The sequence below is a fragment of the Colossoma macropomum genome, unplaced genomic scaffold, assembly GCF_904425465.1.
Source record: "Colossoma macropomum unplaced genomic scaffold, Colossoma_macropomum, whole genome shotgun sequence".
Taxonomy (NCBI): domain Eukaryota; kingdom Metazoa; phylum Chordata; class Actinopteri; order Characiformes; family Serrasalmidae; genus Colossoma; species Colossoma macropomum.
This window is the reverse complement of record NW_023494784.1, coordinates 3,294,775-3,307,426: the sequence shown is the minus strand read 5'-3', so window position 1 is coordinate 3,307,426 and position 12,652 is coordinate 3,294,775. Positions and strand designations below refer to the sequence as shown.

At 40.9% G+C, this 12,652-nt stretch overlaps 2 protein-coding genes across 3 annotated transcripts in view; one reads left to right on the top strand and one right to left on the bottom strand.

Moving 5' to 3' along the window:
* The first annotated feature begins 15 nt into the window (after positions 1 to 15).
* On the top strand, positions 16 to 4,349 carry rpl31 (ribosomal protein L31). Its single transcript, XM_036575970.1, has 5 exons — positions 16 to 125; positions 1,073 to 1,179; positions 1,316 to 1,441; positions 2,672 to 2,784; positions 4,278 to 4,349. The coding sequence occupies exons 2-5, from the start codon at positions 1,073 to 1,075 to the stop codon at positions 4,307 to 4,309; spliced, it is 378 nt and encodes a 125-aa protein (XP_036431863.1). The 5' UTR covers positions 16 to 125; the 3' UTR covers positions 4,310 to 4,349.
* Positions 4,350 to 8,661: 4,312 nt separating this feature from the next.
* The window catches only part of LOC118811603 (TBC1 domain family member 8), a 40,973-nt gene continuing 36,982 nt past the window's right edge, over positions 8,662 to 12,652 (bottom strand). For both annotated transcript variants that reach the window (XM_036575935.1, XM_036575943.1), the window contains exons 17-20: positions 11,300 to 11,365; positions 9,780 to 9,866; positions 9,273 to 9,373; positions 8,662 to 9,097 (exon numbers count right to left, since the gene is read on the bottom strand). In XM_036575935.1, the coding sequence (XP_036431828.1) occupies positions 8,723 to 9,097; positions 9,273 to 9,373; positions 9,780 to 9,866; positions 11,300 to 11,365 (629 nt within the window). In that variant the 3' untranslated portion in view covers positions 8,662 to 8,722. The remainder of the gene's footprint in view (positions 9,098 to 9,272; positions 9,374 to 9,779; positions 9,867 to 11,299; positions 11,366 to 12,652) is intronic.

Here is a 12,652-nt window from a genome sequence, read left to right as displayed (position 1 = left end):
AAAGTGTGAGTTTGTGAGCTGATAAAGAGAAATAAATCAGCGTCTCCACAGTGTAACGACCCGGATGTCGTGTTTGTATTACCCAGAGTGCGGTGCACCTTCCTTTCCGACGCTCGTCCTGCACAGTGAGTATCGCGGAGGCAAAGTCTCTCACTAATCCACCACCATCCGACCTGTTTTTAATGAAAAATAGCATTATTTTATATCGATATGTGTTTCAACAACATTAAAGTACCACTGTAGTCGCGTTTGGGCTGCTTTTGTATGGTATAATGATGTGTTTTGGCTGATAAAAGTGAAGGCTAGCGGTGTAGCCTGTTAGCTGTTGGCTGATGGCGTTAAAACGCTGCGGTATGGTAATATTTACAAATGAGTAGAGCTGAGCGACTAAAACAGGTTTTAGAAGTTAATTTTGTTAAATGAATGAAGGTTACTGGGTTTAACAGGGCTGTAGTAGCTTTGCTGTTGAAGGAGCCGAAGCTCAAATCAGTTACTTATTCGAATCTCCCCGTTCCACCTTAAGTGGTGCGGCAGTACATTGAAACTGACTGCTGCAGTTTAAGGTGGAACGGGAAAAATCGAATAAAAAGCCAACTTCAGCCTCGTTTGAAGGAGTGAATTTAAGGTTGACTGGGCTATGCTGGGTTGAGTGCTGTGTAGTGGTTGGAAGACTGCCATTCTTAAAGGGGTAGTTCACCGAAAATCTACTTTGCCCCTTTCCCCCCCCAGCTTAACTCAATGTAAGTTACTCTGCCAAGTCAGCTTCTTTAGTTTTGCCTTAGAGCTTCGAGGCTAATGTAGCCAACAAGTAAAGGGGTTCTGTCACCTATGGATGTCTTGCTTTATATCAGTCACATAGCTCTGCTGCAAAAAGACAAGCATGTCGGCCAGTTGACTACTTTTAGGATAACGGGGGAAACTGGTGCATCTTTTTTAGGGGAACTAATCCTTCAGTATTTGGGGCACTTGAGGTTTGGTTGTAGCTACTGGCCCACTTTAAATATGTTTTGTGCAAGTTAACTTAGAAATAAGTGTACCAAACTAAATTTTTCTAAATGCTGTGTCTTTCCAGATGGCACCACTTAAGAAAGGAGGAGAGAAAAAGAAGGGGCGCTCTGCCATCAACGAGGTGGTGACCAGGGAGTACACCATCAACATCCACAAACGCATCCATGGCATGTAAGTAACTAACAGCACGTCTTCCCTTTTGGGCTGGTTCGTTCAGGTTGAGTCCGCTTGTGCTTTCGGGGTTAACTAAGATCATGAGTGCGCCTCAGGGGTCCTAAAACAGCTCTTGCTCTTTCCTCCATCGCAGCTCTTTCAAGAAGAGAGCACCTCGCGCCATTAAAGAAATCCGCAAGTTTGCCGTGAAGGAGATGGGCACCCCTGACGTCCGCATCGATACACGTCTGAACAAGGCAGTGTGGGCCAAAGGAGTCAGGTAATAATCTCAGTTAAACATTCCTGATAGGGTTTGAGTAGAGGTGGACACAGTGGCAGAAATATCAGGATATTTTGTTTTTATAGAGTTTAGTGGGTTTGAACAGACAAGATGCTCCAGTATGAGTGGTGCCGCATAAGCAGCATCAAAAAGAGTACACAAATTTTCTCTTAAATGTTTCCCGTCATGCTGGTCACTATGTTCAGGATGGGGCAGTCACACCACTTTAGAGCCAAGTCGAAGGTGCTTTCGCCGTACTTTTCGTCGTGGACCAGTTAAATCCTCTTTATTTCGGTTCATTTTGACAGGTGTGAACACTCCTACCTGTACTTGAGTGCAGACCAGACAACTGATTTTGTGGTTCACCAACAATTGTGGGACTCTGTCCACTTTCAAGTGAATTTTAGTTTAGTCCTCTGCTGGTGGGAACACATTTTTATGATGGTTTGCACCAAATGAAGGAATCCAACATCAGTGCATGCTTTTCCCTTTTTCTAACAGCACATCAGAGCTGTGTTTGTGTCTATATTATTGGTTGTAACAGTTGCGCGTTGCAGATATTGCAGCATGAGCTGCTTTTAATAATGGCAGACCAGCGAATCGATGCATTTGATTTTGACGCATTGACCGCTGGATGTGGGGCCAGAAATCAGCACTTTTTTTTTTTTAATTCAGATTGATTCATAATTAAATCAGTCGCCCATAAGGAGACAATTTTTGTTTTCTGATTGATGCATCTGGACATTTATATTTTTGTATCAAGAATATACTTTGAGTGATGTATACGGATATTACATAACGATAGACGAGTAAAGATTGAGGTTGGTCGTTTTTGGCACTAAAAGAGGCAAATGTACGAGTAGGGGCGCTGGGATCCTTGTAATATTCAAATCTGTGAACATGTGAATAATTTGGTGCAGGTTAGGTGATACAGTATGAAATCAACTAAGCCAAATAAAAAAGATACATTTCACAACAACCTGAACTCCAGTGGGGATTTCAGCGAATGAACTGGGGTAAAAAGCAGCCAAATTTAAATGAAACATCCAGTCGTTCAGTGTTAATGTACTGATGAAATCATTGATGGCTCAAATGTGTATCATGATGCAATTTGTGAGTTCAGCTCTATAGGCTGGACTCGTCTGGCCTCTTTGGAGTTGGGTTGTGTTTGATCGTTCGAGTGCAGGGCTCACGTTGTAAACCATTGCTCATGGATTTGTGTCCTCGCAGGAACGTCCCGTACCGCATGCGTGTGCGTCTCTCCAGGAAACGCAATGAAGACGAAGATTCCCCCAACAAACTGTACACCCTCGTCACATACGTTCCCGTCACCACATACAAAGGTGAGTTTCTGTGCCAACTTTGACACAATACGTTACTTTAACCGACTTAAACAGGTGTTGCTACCTGGTTAGGCAGGTGTCTTAAGTGAAACATCAGCAGTAAAGCTATTTTTCGACTAAGACACATTTGGAGGCAAATGTTGCTAACAAATAATAAACTTAGTGTTGCATATAAAAATGGACAAAAGTCTCAGACTAGTGCGATTTAGGCTACGTTCACATTACCAGGTTGAAGTGCCACAAATCCGATTTTTTTTGCCCTAATGTGACTCAGATCTGATGTTTTCGGAGCTGTGTGGACACAAATCTGATCTTTTCAAATCCGACCTGAGCCACTTTCATATGTGGTCCTAGATTGGATATGTATCCGATTCGTGGCCATGCGACCTTAATGTGATGCACAGATCGGAATTCATTTGCTTTTTTCCACCATCATTCAGCGTTACCATGGCAGCAGCGCCGATTTGATTTGTGTGATGAATAAAGCTTAATCTCAAGGTGGAAAATGGAGCTAAACTTACACTTAAGTGCTTATTTGGCAGTTTCACTGTGTGGCTAAAGTGCCTTGCTCAGTTTTGTTTTTGTTAAGTGCTGTCAAGTCGATTCTGACTCCTGGGGTGACTATATAGTGTTTCTATATAATATTGTTTCTATACAATGTTGTCTTCTGTTCGGGTCCTTATGCCTAAAATACCCCCAGAGACGTGAATTATAGAGGTGCGTAATTCTGGCACACAGGCTTGCTGAGCTGCTTTGTGTGCATGTAAGAGTCCCGACTGCAAAGTGATGATAAAACCTATACTAATCGTTGTATTTTGCATATGTGCTTCATTTATTGAGTGACTTTTAATGTCTTTGGTCACATGTTCACGACTGGTGCCCCACTAGTAGCTATGCCTGTTTTCACCACGCGTTTGATTATTCATTCTAGCCTGTTCTGTTCTAAACTAAGGGGACGGTGCGTTAGAAGTAGTGATGTAGTCCACACCAATATTGGTGCCACACAATACCAATGTTAGTTTCAACCGCATTGGTAGATAAACTTGATCTGCACTGTGTTCATTTGCTGGACGCTTCAGGTTATTTTGAAAGTAGAGACTGTAAAATCTATAAAAATGTTTCTAGAGAAGTTGTTTGACATTTTACTTGTAAACAAAAGTAGAAGTCCAATCAAAACAGGCTATCAGGGTTGTGAGATTCTTTTAGGAGCAGGAATAGTGGCGTCATTAACTTGTATTAATGCTAATATATCAGTTGAAATATTGATATTTAGATACTGAATTTTCTCAATATCGTCCAGCCCTACTTGGAAGCCGCTGTTCACACAGCAGCCTCAAGTCCTGATGGTGTAGTTGCACCAGACTGGGTTACATTTGAGAGCTCGCAGTTCGGTGTTGGAGAGCGCGGTTTTACTTTCAGTGGATTCTTCTGGTTTGTATTTTAATGCTGAAGATGTAGAAAATCTAACCCGTCTCACTCTGTTCTCTCCTCAGGTCTCCAGACCGTCAATGTGGATGAAAACTAATGTTCTTTTCATGGATGTTGGAATAAATTTATAAAAGGATTCTGGTTGTCTTGGTGTTTTTATTGCCTTTTCCAGAAAGATGGGATGAATGCACTGAAGTTACCTGGTCAGATACTAGCTGTCCTGTTATACACCGATCAGGCATAACATTCTGACCACCTCCTTGTTTCTACACTCATTGTCCATTTTATCAGCTCCACTTACTATATAGGTGCACTTTGTAGTTCTACAGTTACAGACTGTAGTCCATCTGTTTCTCTGATACTTTGTTAGCCCCCTTTTACCCTGTTCTTCAGTGGTCAGGACCCCCATGGACCCTCACAGAGCAGGTACTATTTGGGTGGTGGATCATTCTCAGCACTGCAGTAACACTGACGTGGTGGTGTGTTAGTGTGTGTTGCGCTGGTCTGAGTGGATCAGACACAGCAGTGCAGAAGTTAAGGTGCTCTGGGGTTGATCTTAAAGAGACATGATCTCAGACTTAATTTTCTGTAATACGGCCCCAGGAGGACAGTTGCTGACCGCTGCCCCAGCACAGAAGTGTTGGGTCTTCACTGCACAATCCTGCAGAAGAATTAATTTGTGTATGTAAAGTTTGTAGGTGTTTATTTTGAAATCAAACCTGCCCATATAAAATAATATATTTAAAAAAAAGTACATCATAATACGCTCAAACACATTTGTGTTAAAAGCACTTGCAATGTCTGATCAGTAAAGCCGAATGTCAGTTGGTCTTAAAAGAAAAAGTAGAAAACATTTTTTAAAGCTATGCACATTCAGAAAAACGCAACAGAGGTGAATGTTGAAGGCACGTTCTTTAAAGAGGAGCAGAGATGTCAAAGTGCAGATTTCTGTTAATGAGATACTAAACTATATCTTAAAGATCCCTTATCAGCCACAGATTTATGATGACCATTACTAGAGGTGGGCAATGTGACACTCTTTCGTTACCGTAATAAATTAGGTAAAATTACTGCTTTTCTGAGCATATTGTGGCTTTTCTGAGCATATTGTACAGTCTAAAGAGAAAATAATTTGTCCTGTTAATCAGTGTATTTGTAGTTTCTGATATTTTTTTGCACCACTGTCTGTTTAAATTCATCAAACCTCAGAAAAACTAAACATTATATATTGAGAAAATCTCAAAGTATCGCGATGCTGTATTTTTGCCATATCGCCCACCACTAATCATTACAGATACAAGTACATAGTCTACACCCTTATAAAAGATGCTTCTTCAAAGGTTCTTTAGTAAAAAAAAATGGTTCTATATAGAACCATGAACACTCAAAGAATGACTGCATGATTAAATGGTTCTTTGCATCATAAAAGGGTTCTTCAGATTGATGGAGAATGCTTTTGAAAAGGGTTCTTCTATTGTTACAAGCTTGGCATTGTCACAATAGTAGAACCATCTACTACACATTCTCCAATAATCTGAAGAACTCCAATCATAATAGAAAGAACCCAAAGCGTTCTTTGAGTGTCCATGGTTCTATATAGAACCATGAACTTTACTAAAGAACCCTTGAGGAACCCTGGCAATCAATGTGAATGTAATCAGGTGTGTTTGAGCAGGTAAATCACCAAATTGGGCTGTACGTTGTGCACTCCTGATCTAAAGGTGGTTCTTCAAGGGTTCTTTAGCGAAGAAAATGGTAATATAAAGAACCATGAACACTCAGAGAACCCTTTGCATGATTAAGGGTTATTTGTATCATGAAAGTGTTCTTCAGATTGAAGGAAAACCTTCGTGAAATGGTTCTATATGGCACCAAAAGGGTTCTTCTGTTACGCTGTCAAGCTTTTTCAGAAAGGTTCTACATAGAACCATCTACTGCACATTCTCCATTAATCTGAAAAGCAATTTCACCATGGAAGGAAACCTTTAATCATGCAGAGGGTTCTCTGAGTGATCATGGTTCTATATAGAACCATTTTCTTTACTGAAGAACCCTTAAAGAACCATCTTTTTTAAGTGTGCACAACTCTTGGACGGCTGGTGTCCAGCACAGTGTGGTTGTGTCCTCACTCAAACACACCCACCAGGTAAATCACCAAATAGTGCACTCCTGATCTAAAGATGGTTCTTCAAGGGTTCTTCAGTAAAGAAAATGGTAATATAAAGAGCCATGAACACTCAGAGAACCCTTTGCATGATTAAAGCGTTCTTTGCATCATTCATCTTTCAACCTTTGTGAAAACGGTTCTACATAGCACCAAAAGGGTTCTTCTATTGTTGAGATGTCAAGCTTGTAACAATAGAAAAAGGTTCTATATTTAATCATATACAGCGCGTTCTCCATCAATCTGAAGAGCCGTTTCCCCATGCAAAGAACCCTTTAATCATGCAAAGGTTTCTTTGAGTCTTCATGGTTCTATACAGAACCATTTTCTTTACTAAAGAACCATCTGTTTTAAGAGTGTATACTACAGCATAGGACTGATTGTTTTAATGCAACGTAATACTTCACTGAGCTTGGCGAGGATGCGGAAGGTCACTTCATCTTGGCCGAGGGTTGTCTGTTAAACAACTTCACAGTAAAGAAACAAAAACAATAATAATAAAATAAAATAACACTAGAGTAGCATTTATACAGCGAACACCACTAGCATAGGAGTGTGGCAGCTGATGGTTAAGGCACTACTTTCATGATTCATGTATTCACAGCACTTAGTATGACTTATTAAAACGTGCAAGATCTGACAGCTGTATTACAAAACTGACCATCGCTTGGTGTTCATATCAGAGCCAGTTTATGAGGAGCCTGGCCACTTCCTATTTCTCCCATTATATCAAAAACAGGACTGCGAAACACTAGAGGGCGCCGGCGAGCGAGTCCTCAATGAATGCGAGTGAGCGTTAAAATAGTTTCTAATCACTCGCCCAGAACTTTCCTTTAATTTTAGAAAGTAGAAGGATGTGTTTCACTAAAAAAGCAAAGAAAACTCACCTGTATGTTTCCTTTATTCTACAGCAAACGAGTTTTGGGCAGCAGGATGCTAACATTACTGCTACTGAGTGCTGATTGGTTGGTGAGTGGAGCAGCTCATTGGCTGTTCGCGCTCACTGACGTCATGAACGTACACGAGTTGCCGTTTTAAACTCCTATAATTCGAGTTTAAAAGCTCTTAAAAATATAACAGCGGTGTTAAAATGTTTTATGCTGCTCTGTGTTCAGGAAATGATTTTATTCTTTTACATTAAAAATGTTTCAGCATTTATAAACCATGATTTTACTCAAATGCTCCATCTTAACCCATTCATTTTGGACTCGTTAGGAGCGCCCCCTAGTGTTTGAGAAACCCAGAAGATATTACAGAGTGGGAATTCTCCTCTCTACAAGTTCCCTGTTCACATGTCTGTTAATGCTGCGTTGGTAGTTTTCAGTTCCTGTGTTTGGGCATTGAGTTGTGCTGCCTGGTACAAAGCAAGTAACCACTTTCTTCATTGTTTTTAAAGACAAGTATGAGTTAAACTGAACGTCGTGTGTAGGTAAACTCTTAACTCTGTGTAGATTAACGCAAGCGCTGTGAAGGACAATCAGCTACGGTGCTGGACTTGGGAATGAAGTGTCCTCTCTTTGGATACTACGAGCTTTTAAAGAAAGACCAGCTTCCCTCAATGGTCCCAAAGCCATTACTTGTTGATATAGGCCCAGTATCAATAGGTCACTGGGGTCCACTAGATCAGTGGGTCTCAATCCTGGTCCTGGAGGCCCCTGCTCTTCAACGCTGGTCAGCTAATTAGCCCTTCCTGAGCTCATTCCCACCAGGTAGATGAGGAAAAAAATGACTTTAAGCGATAGCATTATGTCAAAATTTTGAGACGTTATCTTCAAATAATGATGTGTTGACTTACTGTCTCAAAATAATGACTTGTTGTCCACAAATTGTGCCTTAGTGTCTCAAAATAAGAGTTAGTATCTTGTAATAACGATTTACTATCCCAAAATAAATTGAATAACCTCCAAATTGAGAAACTGAGTACCTCCAAATTATTTGGTCAATATTTTCAGAAAATGAGTCCTTAAAGCAAAGCATAAAGTCAATGTTTTGAGAAAAGAAGTAATTATTTCAAGACAGTAAGTCAATAATTATATTATAAATATGAATTATATATTATTATATGTAAGTAGATTATAAATTTTATGTATGTGGCAGGAATGGGCTTCCATAGACATGCACGTTAGAGCAGGACAGCACCTAAATTTGCAGGCCAGGGGTCCTCCTGGTGGACCAGGATTGACAATCACTGCACTAGATGGTCCTTCAAGGATGTACATTTCACCAGGTTCCCAGTCTAGCTAGTTCCCCATGGGTTCTTCTGTTTCATGGTACACCCTGGCCTCTCTACAAACCCAAAGCACTGCAACTCCGACTCAGTCCAGAAGCTTAGAAGACCAGTCAGTCTCATCTGGTCTTGTGCTGGATCATCAGCAGGCCGGCCCGCACGTGGTACTGCTTCTCCTTTGCAGCAGCGATCTTTGCACTCAGATCCACAGGCCTCTCCAGGAAGTTGACAAGAGCTTGCTCGGTGAGCAGCGAGGCCAAGATCTGCTCGAAACTTGCTGTCCAATCACCTTCTCCTTCAGACACGCTGGAGGCTGCCTGATCTGGACTTTCTCCTTCCTTCGGCTCGGCCCCCGACCTGCGTGCCTTGTTCCTGGCCTCCCCGATCTGCAGGACGAGGCTGGTGACCATAGCGATGGCCTGGAAGAGTTCGTTCTCAGCACTGTCGCCGTGGAACATGTTGCACAGCGTCTTGCAAAACTGGACGAACTCCCGCTGTTGGAGAAAGGACACGGTCACCTTGTCATGATCTTGAAAGAAAGCAGTGTTGAAGACTATGCTGAAGGAATTGATGGGTTCTTCATAGGTTCCTTAAAGAAACCACTGTAACATTGTATTCATACTTCATCAAGTAATCCTGACAGACCAGATCATCCCAATTTGATCTCACCTGGTTCATGTGAGGGAGGGGTTTCTCCTGGCCTTTGTCCTTCTCCTTGGCCAAGTCCTTCAGCATCTGCTTCAGTTGTTCCTCATGGCTCTTCCTCTCCCCTGAGCGACAGACAGAACAGTTCAAAGCCCACAATACCATCCAATGAGTATGTTGCACTGCTTCAGGCATTATAATAATAACAACAACTGTATAATAACAAGGGGTACCTAATTTCGTATTGCTTGTGGTTGTTAATATTTTCAACTGTAGCGAGGTGACCACAGCCTTTCCACATGTTTTTCACATTTCAGATCTTTTCATCTCATGTCTTTGCATGCTTTTGCACCAAATTATGGAGAGCAGTATCAATAAGAGTATCGATAAGTACTGGCCCTTTCCTCTAGGGTGTTTTTCTGTTGAGCAGCGTGATACAGTTCAGTACAGCACAGTTACAAGTCTGTGATATCACACTTTGGTTACTGTTTCACTTTAACTGATTCTGCTGTGTTGGGGTGGGGTTGGTACCGTTGGGCAGGTCCACGTAGAGAGGTCTGGTGGTGGAAAGGATGGGGTTCTTCACCAGAGAAGACTGATCTTCATTCTCGGTCAGAGCTAAAAAAAAACAAAAAATATATTCATATACAGTCACTAGCCACAACAGTACAAACGCATACCTTGTACTTCCACTCACTGGTCACTTTATTAGAAACACCCACCTTGTACTTCCACTAACTGGCCAAATTATTAGAAACACCCACCTTGTACTTCCACTACCTGGCCACTTTATTAGAAACACCCACCTTGTACTTCCACTACCTGGCCACTTTATTAGAAACACCCACCTTGTACTTCCACTCACTGACCACTTTATTAGAAACACCTACCTTGTACTTCCACTCACTGGCCACTTTATTAGAAACACCCACCTTGTACTTCCACTACCTGGCCACTTTATTAGAAACACCTACCTTGTACTTCCACTACCTGGCCACTTTATTAGAAACCTCCACCTTGTACTTCCACTACCTGGCCACTTTATTAGAAACACCCACCTTGTACTTCCACTACCTGGCCACTTTATTAGAAACACCCATCTTGTACTTCCACTACCTGGCCACTTTATTAGAAACATCCACCTTGTACTTCCACTACCTGGCCACTTTATTAGAAACACCCACCTTGTACTTCCACTCACTGGCCACTTTATTAGAAATCCATATTTTTACCACTGACCACAGGACGGCTGCTGTCCAGATATTATTGTGTGATGGTCCATTCTCATTACGGCACTGACAATGACATGGCATGTGGTGGTACGAGGGGACTGGACACAGCAGTGTTGCTGGAGTTTTTACACATGTCAGTGTCACTGCAAGGCTTAGATTGGACCATCCACCCAAAATATCTGACTCAGTCAGAAACTGACCACTGCTGAAGGGCTACAGGATGGCTAACGTACACTGTGCATCCATAGATGAGCCACAGTCAGATATAGTCTACCTACAGACTGTCTGGACTGTCTGATATCTATTGCACGGTAAGCTGACCACAACTATCAGGATTTTGTCAGTTGTGTAGGCTGGTCCCTGCATGTCCCTGTGTGTGCACTCTTCTGCTCCATTTTGATTTGTCCAATAGGAAAGACGTTTTTTGCAAGCAGTTCTGATTTGATTGTGTGTTTTTACCACTTTGTTGTGCTTTGGTGTGTTTCAGTTGTAGCCTAATTTTCAAAACAGCCTGGCTGGTCAGTCAAACAGTATGTTAAGTGACAAAACGCACCAGATTCTCTAGACTACTGTCTGTTCACTAACTAGGTGGAGCTACAAGGGAAGGGTTTCTGTTAAAGTGGCCAGTTAGCATGCAGCAGCATCCTTGAATGCAAGAAACATGCTATTGATAACAACATTTGCAGTTAATGACGCAAAAGAAAAGCAGCCCAAACAAGGACTCCAACATTAATACAGCTGTTAATACTGATATTCAGGTAGAGTACAGTAGGAGTACAGTATGAGGTTCGTTTGAGTCTTTTTGGAGTGTTAGCTCACCTGGGGGAATGTGCAGACGATAGAGGAGCCTGACCTTCTCATTAAAGTCTTCACAGTACAGAGTGTCTGCAGAGAATGAGAAGAAATGATGACCACAAATCATCAACACTTCCAGCCCCACCCACCAAAAAACTTGCCTTATTCCCAGACGTTCGCTGCCATTCAAAGTTCAAATTCAACATTTTCAATAATATTTTCAATAAATCAATAAAACCAACATTTTCTATATGCACCAGTCGGCTGGAATTCACTACAGGAAAGTAAAGCTTTGCTGTTTTACTCCATTTTATTTATATTTTTCTTTCTAATATTATTTTGGTATGTTTTAGCTGTTGTTTCAGTTTTATTATTTAAAATGTATTATTATTCTTTTCATTTATTTTATTCTTTATATTTATTTTTTACTGCCAAATTGCCTTAAATCTTCTACTTCTCTATTTATTACATTAATTATTTATTTGTTTTATCATTTTCTGATCTGTCATTTATTAAGCTAATATACTATTATAATTTTAATGCTTTATTTGATGTCTTTACTTTTTTTCTATCAAATTTTAGCACTGCGATTACTATTACTTTTTAGCACTTGTAATGTTTTTACTATCCAACTTCTCAATTCCTGATTTCTGTATTGGCTCGGCTACACTGTAAAAGAGGGTCTCGCTCAATGTACTTCGAGTTTAAATAAAGGTTGACTGATTGATTGATTGATTAAATTAATTTAGTTGCAGACAAGTAAATAATTTAATATGTCAGACTTCATAGATTTCAAATAATCAGAAGTTATTTATTTGGATGTCTAATCGAACACGTGCAAACCAAAACATCAGTGATTTTCAGGATGCTGGAAAATGTGTTGTTTTTTTCACCCTCTGTTCAATTTTTGCCAACATTTGCTGGCAATTTGAACTCACACAACCAATCACCGTTGTCTCTGGCATTAGCATGTGAGATAATAAAAACGACAGATTAGTTCTGTTCCAGCAACCCGGATTTTTCAGACAGATCAGTCTGTCCTCCGAATTAGCTCAAACTGCGAAGTTTCAGCTCCTGAATGAGGTGGCGAAACTCTCAATGCTCTTTTCGCTTTTCCAAAACCTTAATTTCACCGTTCGCCTAGTTTGTGAGGTACAAAGGAAGTCTCTGAATGTTGAAGACATTCTGCCCATTCGTTTGTTTCGGTTCTATAGTGCATAACCTTTAGAACACAGCTAGTTCCAAAAACAACATGTAGTGTCCGGCATCTACAGTTTTTGTGTGAAAAATTCCTGTTCGTGCTGTGCTCTTGGTGTGTTACGGCCATAAGGTGATTAAAAGGTGATTTTTAAGTCAGTTGAAGTCAGAGAAGGAGGC